The sequence below is a fragment of the Apodemus sylvaticus genome, chromosome 5 (assembly GCF_947179515.1).
Source record: "Apodemus sylvaticus chromosome 5, mApoSyl1.1, whole genome shotgun sequence".
NCBI classification, from domain to species: Eukaryota; Metazoa; Chordata; class Mammalia; order Rodentia; family Muridae; genus Apodemus; species Apodemus sylvaticus.
The window spans coordinates 92,144,896-92,155,902 of record NC_067476.1 but is presented as its reverse complement, the minus strand read 5'-3'; the positions used below and the strand labels follow the sequence as shown (position 1 = coordinate 92,155,902).

Here is an 11,007-nt window from a genome sequence, read left to right as displayed (position 1 = left end):
CCCACAAAAATAAATAAATAAATAAACAAATAAATAAACAAATAAATAAATAAATAAAAAGGCTAGCCATCTCTACATAATCCCCTCATAGCCTGAGCTTTTTTAAATCTCATGCCAGCCAGCATGAAAATATCAACAGGTCTCAAATTAAGATGGCATTTTTAGCATGGGACCTAGCCAGTGTTACAAATGTGGTGGTAGATGGCTTCACATATTGGCAGCACCTGAGTCCCAAGTAGTAAAGACCAGATGTCAGAGACTCTCCCATTTGTACACCCCAACACTCACAGTGGGCACCCTTGTTTTCTGTCCCTCCACTGTTTTTGTTGCTCATCTAGTGGTTTTCTTTCTTTGCATTCTATTCTGGCCCATTTTCTTGCTAACAATATGATAGGCACTCAATAACCACTGCTTGAGTAAATAAATGTAAGAATGTCATAGTCCAGTTTCTTCATCTCCACAGCTGCAATAATTACATTAAATTGACAAGGCCTAAGAATCTACCATCATGGTACACACCTTTAATCCCAGCACTTGGAAGGCAGAGGGAGGTGGATCTCTGAGTTTAAGGCCAGCCTGGTCTACAGAGTGAGTTTCTAGGACAGCCAGGGCTATATAAAGAAATCCTATCTCTAAAAACAAACAAATCAACCAAATCAACCAAACAAAACCAATCTACCATTAAACTAAATTTCTTGCCTGGACAACAAACATCTAGTTCTATAAGCACCTTTATGTTGATATGTTCATAACTAGATTTAGTGTATCCAATTAAACACAGCAAATTATTCACACATAAATATCTCTTGCTTCTCTAAAAATCTAATAAAATTTCTTTAAGAAAACTTCAAGTACACATGGAAAAAAGAACAGAGGATACAATGGCTGACAAAAAGCTTTTGAACGGTAGAAAGTTGATAAGTGTAATAACTAACCCCGGAAAGAGCATGGAAATAGACCTTTTCTATTATTTTTAAAGAAATTATGATAGATGCATTTCCCCCCCTTTTAAATTCTCCATGGTTACTCTGGGTTCCTACATTCCTTTCTGCTCTTATTTAACATCTAGGTGTTTATAAATGTTGAATTAGATACTTTTAAAGGGAGATCAGGTCCAGGGACATGGCTTAGCTGAGTGTTGTGCTTATGGTGAAAACATGAGGACCTGAGTCTGAATTCCCAGGCAGGATGGCATGATCCCGGAGGTAGGAGATGGAGACAAGGGTACTAGGGCTCACTAGCCTGCCCATGCAGCCAGTCGGTGAGACCCCAGATTCAGTGAAAGATCCTGTCACAAAATAAGACGGAGGGTCAATGAGCTGGCTGAGAGTAAAGACATCTGCTGCTCAGGCTGATGGATCCAAGTTTGATTCCTCCCTAGAATCCACAGTCAAACGGACTTAGTTGTCCTCTGATCTCTACACTTAATGTGGGGCTTGTACACACACACAAATTAAAAATAATAATAGAGCCTAAGGAAACCCCAAATAGCTCACAATACTGATACCCCTATTCCTATCCCAGGCACTGAGGAGAGCATAGCTTATACACTAGCTAGAAAGAAACCTAGGTAAAGTGACAAGCTGTCCAATTAGCTGATACACAGAGGCACCTTCTTAGACCAGGAAGCTTATATCAGCAAATGAATACCCTTAAGAGGACAGGTTCTCAGGTATCTGAAGGGCCAAGCAGAAGTTGAAATCTACCATCAACAAACCCTCCCCACACCTAGTCACTTCTACCCAGCTCTTCCGTTATTACACATGGGTAGATTTACACTGGGAGTGTCAAGTGAGGCAAGGTTAACACATTTGAAGGAAATCTCCAAAAACAAGAATAAGGAAAGGGAGGGGTTCTAGAGGACACAGAAACAATTAGAGAAATAAAAAAAGGTAACCTTAGCTAATGTCCTTAGAGAGGATACTACATCCACAAAGTAAGTAGAAGTTATAGCATAAAAGAGGAAACAGAAGAATGCCTGGAACTATCAAAATTATCCAAGAATTAGAATGACAGACAAGTCTCACAGACAGATGTCTCCCTCAGCATACTAATGAGAGGGTGCAGGCAGCAAGAGGGTTGGACTTTCTTCTATTTATTATATGCTTGCTTTTTAGGATCTTTGCTGGCTATTTAACATCAGCTCCCTTTTTAACTATCTAAATTCTTCCTGATCAAATTTCTTGTTAACGTCTCCAATTCTCAAATCCACTCCCACTTCCTACATGTAGCTGCTACTACCTAATCCAACCATTATGACATATCTGGTGGATACTGCAAAATCTCTCAAATGTGTTTTCCTGAGTCTGGGCTTTGTCTCACTGCAGGCCAACTTCCTCACAGCACCTGGAGTAATCACACAATATAAACAAGATCTTGCCAACATCCTGCATAACATCTTCCAGACTTCCCATTACAATTAGCATATAATCAAGCTTCTGATTTAGAGACCAATAGCTAAATAACTTTTTGAAAAGTATTATGATTTATATTAAAGAATTAGCGCTAATCTGTGAAGTAGGTTTACAAATTTATATAAAATGCCTAGGATTCATGAGTAGGAGTGGATTTGGGAATTAGAGGGTTATCAATAAGAAATTTGATAATGAAGAATTTAGGTGTGTGTGTGTGTGTGTGTGTGTGTGTAACCATAAAAAATTATCCATCTTCTCTATAAAAGTAACTGGGTTCAAATAGAATGATCAGGCCTCTAAAGCTTCTGACCCAATAAAACTAATTCTAAACTATCTGTTCCTCCAGATCTTCAATGCCATGAATATCCTTCAAAGATTGTACTGGTATTTCTTTATTAACTATTACTCTCAGTAACTTGACATTACTAATCTAGCAAAACCAGAATATATTTCAAATAGAAATCACATTTAAATAGATTTTCAAAAGATCATCACCTAAAAAAGACTTCTAAAAAAAGTAATGATTTTGTCAGAATGTTCCCAGTTTTATTTAACATTTAAGGCAGCAAGTATTACAAATGACCTAATGATGACCCTAATTTCAAAGCTAGAAATCCAATTATAAGTATATAAAAAAGGATTTTATAAAGTGTTACAAATTATCAGTGTCTCAACATTATAATAACATCAGCCTCAGATCTACACCATAAAACAATATTTTAAAAGTTTGTCTTAACTCCAACTCTTATTTCTGTGCTGCAGAGGAGTCTTGCAGTTAGTTTTTAAAGTACCTGCACAGGGAACCAATGACACGACTTGTCTGGTACAGGTGCTTGCTGCACAAGTCTGATGACCTGGGTTCAATCCTTGCTATCCACACTGAAGAAGTAGAGATCTGACTCCCTTCCTCCAAGCTATCCTCTGCTCCCCAGTGATGTTAGAGTATATGCATACACACTCACACAAAATAAATAAATGCAAAAAGCAAAACTTCAAAATACCTTCATGGAAAACTGTACTAAAAATCATTAACAAACATTGCAAACACTGAAATTTATTTCTCTTGGTTTCTAACCTATTTAAGTAAGGTTTAGAAGTGCCTATTTGAACAAATTAATTTTATGTTTCTAAGTATATAACACAAGCAAATAACAGAGTACAAAAGAACACAAGACAGACTATTGGTTTATTGATACTATAGTGAGTTTTAATAAAAACTAAAATACAATCATTAGATCAACCTTAATGGTTTAAAAAAAAACAAAATGTAAAAACTATCTTTAACTCTAAGGATTCCACATACAAATTTCAAATTTTGGTATCTTTCAATTACCACATCAAATGTTGACTTACTGATTAAGTATTAAGAAAAATATTCTGATTTTAACCGTAAGCTCCAGCTGGGTAGGTATGCTCTGTGCACACTCTATCTCTGTACTCGGCACAGCGCTCCAAGGCTAAGGCTGGTCCTGGCGCTGTGAACGGCCAGGGACGACGTGAGCGGCTGACTCGTGGCAGGCCGTTTGCTCTTCTTTCCTGGTCCACTCTTAGTTTCCTTAGGAGGGGGCATATGAATTGGCTTCCACGGAATTGGGTTATAAAATGTTGGTTCTGGGTAGGAATTTCCACTGTAAAAACCTACAATCATTAAAAATCATAATGACCAACAAAAAAAAATCTTAGATGAAAGAAATCACTTATTTTTAATTCCTAAAAAAAAAATGGCAACAAGACAAAATATCATTGATAAATTGGATAAGATAACTTAAAACTTGAGGCCTGAAATATCTTAAAAGAAATAACATTGTTCTAATATTATAATCACTATATCAAACATTAAATGATACAAAGTAATTCAGAAAACTGGATAATACTATAAAAACCTATATAAATAAAAATGCTTACAAAAGTTTTACTATGCAATTTATTTTATAGCTCTTAAAATCTTTATGGTCTTAACTCAGTTGGAAATGGGTAACTGTGTGGTATTTTCTATTATCAGATACTAAAGTTTATTTTTTTTAAATCACTTTATTTTGTATGAGAAGCTACAATAACTCAAGATTCCTGTTTAGAACCACTGAACCTCTGCATTACTGCCAAATCAGTAAGAACACACACTGCCACACTGCCTCAGACCACCAACTGTCATTCTATCAGGGCACATGAAGCACTTACAGAAGGGGACATCTGACAACCCATGATGGGATACGGGAAGACCATCTACCCAGTGCAGAGACAAAAATTCCTGTACTCTGCAATTTATAACAATGATATGAACATAAAGGATAGAGACAAAGAAGTCAGTGTTTGTTAAATAACAGACTGTGAGAAGTAAGTTCATCCAAAGCATTAAGGTAATAATCCAATATTTTGATAATTAACTTTTAGTCAATATCTCTATTCTGACTTCATAATCATTTCTCCAAACAAAATGTTAAAAACTTTTTAAAGGAGTATGCCTGCCAGTGCTCAGTCTCCATGACAGATGACCCTGTGACAAGTAAGAGAGACCTGATCCTGACAGCAGGAATGTGCCTTTCAGACACTCCCAGATCACTGTGACTGCAAAGTATGTCAACACACACATCACCAAGATGGGCAAAACAAAGTCTGGAGTGAGTTCTAGTGTGTGAACAAAGTAGAATGGGAGTATTTTAATAATAAATCACTTAAAAAGTGAAGGCAGCTGTCAGCAAGGTGTGACTTTCCAACATGAAGCACAAAGAAAAGCAAGCATTGCCATTAGTAATCAGCCCACGCCTAAAGGCGACGTTTGTTTAGCCATGTGATGGCTACTATTCTATTCTTCAAAAAGAATTGAGTAGATCCTGGAAGCTCTTCCTTATAGACTGGCAGAAAGAAGAAAAGCAAAAATGACTGCAAATATATCTCAATTAAGCTTCAATGATCCAATAAATAATAGAATTATTTTGGAATCCTGGGGCCTGAACGCAGTCAGGCATCTGTTAAAGTTATGTTCTATTACTGAACTACATTTCCAACCACATGAATTTTTTTGTTTGCTAACATTAAAAATCATTGCTTTAAAAAGTACATTTGCAACTCTAACAATAAGTGCTAGAAAAACTGGGTTTCTATAAGCAAAAGAATGAAATCACAGCCATGTTTCTCATACTCAACATATTGAACAAAAATAAATCCAAAATGGACCAGGGGCATTAATACAAAACCTGTAACTTTCAAACTGCAAGAACTGAAGAGGTATTTCTCAAAATAAATACAAACAGCCAATAGTATTTGACAAAGCTGCTAGGCTTGGTGGTGTATACCTTAATAACAGAACTTGGGAGGCAGAGGCAGTGAGTTCTTTGCCTATAATAAGACTTTGTTAAAAAGCTCTCAACATCCTTAGTCTTGAAAATTAAAATCACTGTGAGATCTATCCTATTCTAGTCAGAATGGCTGTCTTAAAGAAAAATGCTGGCAAGAGTTGGGGAGGAGGAGCAGTCTGATGGTAGCAATGAAACCTGATAGAGCCACTTTAGAAAGCAGTTTAGAGATCTGACAAACAAACAAAAACCTAGAAGTAGCTCTGCCATTATGACTCAGCTCTTGAGCATACACACAAAGGATTTATAGTCAACATAGCAGAGAAAGATGCTTGCACATTCATGTTTACTGTGGCCTGAACACAATACCTAAGAAATGGAATCAGCCTAGATGTCCATCTAAAGACGAACAGATAAAGAAAATACAGTTCATATACACAACGGAAATTCTACTACAAGAAAAAATGAAATCATGACATTTTGAGGAAAATGCACGACACTGGAAATCATGTTAAGTGAAACAAGGCAAATGCTTCATGTGAACCCTCACATGTGAAGCCTCTGGACCCATTATGAAAGGGGATCATGAGAGGAAAGGCCTAGACCTAAAGGGTTGGGAGAAAGATAAGACAATGGGACCTGTGACATGAAAGGAGACAGAGAAACAGGAGCAAGGAGGGAAAAAGACCAATGGAAACAAGCAATATCATGACTGGTGTGTGAATACCAGTGGTTCATGCCTGTGGGCCTTAGCACTCAGGAAGCTGAGGCAGGAGGGTCCGAAGTTTGATGTTAGCCTGGACAACAAAGGGAGACTGTTTTGAAGAAACAAAATAAATAAAATATAAGTGTGCAGTTTTGCAATTATTGCCTTTAAGAAACATATTTATATATGAAATGAACAGAGAGCAATAAATTTATAGCAACATATAGTTATAATCTTCTAGAAAATAATAATTTCAAAGAAAAATTACTTTATACATTTCTATATATATCATTTGCTTCTGCAAACCATACTTATGTAAGCCACAAAACATAAAAACCAACCTGTGAGCTTTCCACTGGAGTAACCATAGCTCTTTGCAGCTGGACGAGGTTTGTTTTTTGCATTTTCCAACCATTCTTTAAATTTTTTTTCTGCAATTTCTTTTTTCTCCTGTAATTCTGCTTGCCGTTGCTTTTCTTCTTCCTTAAAATGATAAGACCAAAGAATTCCCTGGGATATTCTATAACTAGATATTCCAGTCTTATTGTTTTCTTTTTTTCCTTCCCCCAGTTGCTTTCTGCCCCAGTGACATACTGGCCATAAAACTGAACTGTGTTTCTATAATCAAAGAGCAAAAGTAACTATGAGAAGTGATGTAGTGTATAAGTGTCCACCACTCAACAACAGTAAGATAGCAAATTCACAAAACAAAAAAATGCAAATTTTTCTTAGGACAACTTACAAGCAGTAAAATCTGTCTACAAAATACTATAAAAATGTTAAAAGCAGTAACAAAACTTCTGAACCCGACTGATAAATACCCACAGGTTTATTAATAATTTTTAAGGAATATCATAAACGCGTTATCCATTTTGAAGATTAAACACAAAATAACAGGAGTAAGGATAGTTAATGTATTTTATACTAAAACAGTCTTGACTGAATTATCATAGTATGTACTCTGACTGGTCACTTCAGTTAAAAATACCTTCTCTTTTTTCTTCTTCTCACATTCTTCAGCTTTTTTTTTCTTCAACCATTCTTGATATTTTTCTTTTGCTTTTTCTTGCAAATGTTCTTTCTCCCGTTTTTTTGCTGCTTTTTCTTCCATCTCCTTATTAATTTTTCGTTCCCTTTCTTTCTTTTCCTTCAATAAAAGTGAAGGAATTTTAATTGAAGTATTCATAATATCTATAATTACCTTTATAACAGGAAGGCTACTCAGAGATTGGGACAATGATTAGTAGGTGTACAAGGAAGGCTCACATTCATGCATAAAGAGTATAACCTACTGAACGTCCTGAATCTTAGTAGGGTTTCAGGAGCATTCCTTGCACTCTAAATATCAAGCACATATGCATGCATTTCCTTGACAGTCTGCCAATGCAGACTTGGATAAATCACAACTATCAGTGAGTTACAGAGGGCAAATCCTCAATGCTATTAGAGGAGAAACAGGTAAATGCTTGGCTATACAAGTCGACAGCCAGTTCTCACCTATAGTCCCAATATGTAGGAAGCAAGGACAGGAGAACGAACAGGAATTTGATCAAGTCTGGGCTATACAGTAAGTTCTCAGCCAATCTGGGTTAGAGTAAAATAGGGAGCATAGGAGAGGGGTAGGTAGAAAGAAGAAGATGGAGAATGAAGACATAAAAGTCAAATCTGGTCTTTAAGCCCCCTTCAACTGTCTTATTTTTTACACTGAAGATAACAGACACAGTTAGGGACTTTTGAAAAATGAATACACTAGCACAGAAAAGAATCCCAAGAATCAACAAATAGGATTACATGAAATTAATGCACATCTACACAACATGGAAAACTATCACCAGAGTAAAGTGACAACTTGTAGAATGAAGAAAAGAAAACTTTGCTAACTGCATACCAGATGGGATCTACAATCTATAATCTATAAAGTGTAAAAGGGAAATACTCAAAAAAAAAATCCAATCAATAAAAGGACTGGTAAGCTCAACAGTTCTCAAAAAAGTCTGAAGCATCCTTATCTATGAGGCAAACAAGTTACAACTGCTTTGAGATATCTTATCGACATGGCTGTCATCAAGAAAACACATAATGAGGCCAGGCAGTGGTGGCACATGCCTTTGATCCTAGCACTTGAGAGGCAGAGGTAGGCAATTTCTGAGTTCAAGGACAGCCTGGGCTACAGAGTGAGTTCCAGGACAGCCAGGGGTACACAGAGAAACCCTGTCTCGAGAAAAAAGAAAAAGACAAAAAGAAAAAAAAAAAAAGAAAACAAATAGTGGCAAGGATATGGGGAAAGGGATCCCTTCCTCTCTGATGGTGGTAATATAACTTAGTACAGTCACTATGGAAATCAGCATGGAGGCCTCTCAAAACCTAAAGAACACAGTTAACATGTCCCATATCTCCAACTGCTGGGACTAAGTTAAAATACTGTTGCTTCACAATAACTGGAAAATGGGACTAGCCTTGATGTCCATCAAAAGATGAGAAAATGTGGTTCATATACACAGTGGAATTTTTATTCCAGCATAAGGAAAATATAAAACATTTTCAGGAAGATGGAATTGGAAATCACTAGCTAGATTCAGAAAGGCATTTATCAAAAGCAGAACCTAGATGTAAAATCAAATAGGTAGGTAGGTTGTGTGTGTGTGTGTGTGTGTGTGTGTGTGTGTTGAAACTTGAAAGGGATCATGAGCTAGGAGGAGTAAACTTAAAGTGAGGAGGAAAAGAAAGGGCAATGAATCCATCTGACATGACACATAAGGGGTAATACAAAGTTAGCACAGCGACCAGAGGGCAGGCTAGGAGCAGAGGGAGGACAGCTGGGCAATGGGAACCAACTAGAACAACACGCATTGACTCATACATATGAAAATACCATCACGAGACCCATTATCTTGTATGCTAGCTTTAAAATTAAAATAAAAACATAAGCCATTAAAATTAGAGCCTGGATGAACTACATGGCTTGTTAGTTAGGAACACTAGCTATTCCTATAGAGGACTCAGGTTCAATTTCTAGAACCCACATGGCAGCTCATAACTAAAATTCCAGTTCTAGGAGATCCAACTCTCTCTGCTGGCCTCTGCAGGCACTAGGCATGTGTGCAGTGCACAAACACACAGAACACTCATACACACAAAATATCTTTTAAAAAAGTTAAAAATTAAATGACAAGACATAGTTGTAGCACATATATATCTGCCAAGGGACTTGGGCGAGGATATAGAGGCTGTAAATCTCTCTCAGAGCCTTTGCCTGGCCTATATGTGTTCAGTCACCAACATTAGAAAAACAAACAAAACCAATGTAAAATTAACTCAGTGACAGCTACAGTAGCACGCGTGTGTGGAGTAAGAGCAGCACAGAGGAGCGAGAGAACTGTTTGGGTGCAGTTCAAAGACTGCCTTGGCAGCATGGCAACCCCATCTCAAAAAGATATATAATCCTACTTTTTATATCTTTACAAACGGTGAGGACTGGGAATTAAATCCAGAACTTTATGAATACCGAGTAAAAGCTATATCACTGACCCGAATGTTTTACATGACTAACAACTTCTTAACACCTTCCAAAGGTAGGCGAATCATACACAAAACAAAAAAGTGAACTACAAAAGAGAAAATGCCAAAAGTGTTATTGACCCAATTTGCTCCACTTCATTTCTGTGCTGCTGTTGGAATTCCCAGCATGACTACACTTAAGGAAACAGAACTGAAATGAAGTCATAATGGTGGAGTCTGAACCCTAGAGGGCTGGTGTCCTTCTAGAAAAGGGAATCATACTGGGAGTGTGCACAGATATAAAGTCAGTCAAGGGGCAAAGCCAGAGCTGTATTTTCTGCAAACCAAAAACGAGCAGTCCACACCTGCACATCCTTCCTCTTGATTCTTAGGCTTCCAAACCATAAGAAAATTAACATCCAGCTTTTTAAAATACACCTAGCTGGATTAATAAGATTAAGCCTCCCAGTGAGACTAATAAAATAAATCAGCAAAGCACTGCACCCTAACTAGTGAAGGATGCAAAATAAAGATGATTGATAAGATCAAGCTTAACAAAGGCATAGACCAAGCAAAATTTTCATGTTAATGAGAACATAAAATAGTACAAGTACTTTAGAAAAGTTTAGTGATTCCCATAATGTTAAAAATTTCCATGTAGCTCAGCAACCGAGCTCTAAAGCATTTGCTTAAGACAAATGAAAATATGTGAGAGTATAAGATGAAAACAACTCAATTTCCTATTAGCTATTAGATAAATAAGCAATTTGTGCTATTTCACAGTATATTAGTAAAAAGAAAAGGAATCAAGAATATATAAAATATTATGATAAAATTGAAAGCAAAAGAAAATCAGCTCCATCATTTTATTTAAATACATTCTAGAACAGGCAAATGTAATTTCCAGAACAGGATTACTGTGTTAACCTTGTTGCTGAGGCCAGTTTGGCTTAAGGAGCAGGGTGATGAGTGCAACTGGGCATAGGGAACTTTCTGGAATGACAGCAATGCTCTATCACCGGATTGTAGTGCTGGTTGCTTGCACTGGTACAGAAGTTTATCAAGCTTCACAAACTTACAACTGATATAAAATATG

General features: G+C 36.8%; 1 protein-coding gene across 2 annotated transcripts in view; it reads right to left on the bottom strand.

The window, feature by feature from the left end:
• Window positions 1–3,584: 3,584 nt before the first annotated feature.
• Window positions 3,585–11,007, bottom strand: part of Ccdc34 (coiled-coil domain containing 34) — a 31,465-nt gene continuing 24,042 nt past the window's right edge. Inside the window, exons 4-6 of one of the 2 annotated variants that reach the window (XM_052183158.1) lie at window positions 7,402–7,560; window positions 6,755–6,896; window positions 3,585–4,052 (exon numbers count right to left, since the gene is read on the bottom strand). In XM_052183158.1, coding sequence (XP_052039118.1) covers window positions 3,841–4,052; window positions 6,755–6,896; window positions 7,402–7,560 — 513 coding nt within the window. In that variant the 3' untranslated portion in view covers window positions 3,585–3,840. The remainder of the gene's footprint in view (window positions 4,053–6,754; window positions 6,897–7,401; window positions 7,561–11,007) is intronic. The other variant, XM_052183157.1, reaches the window with a different exon arrangement.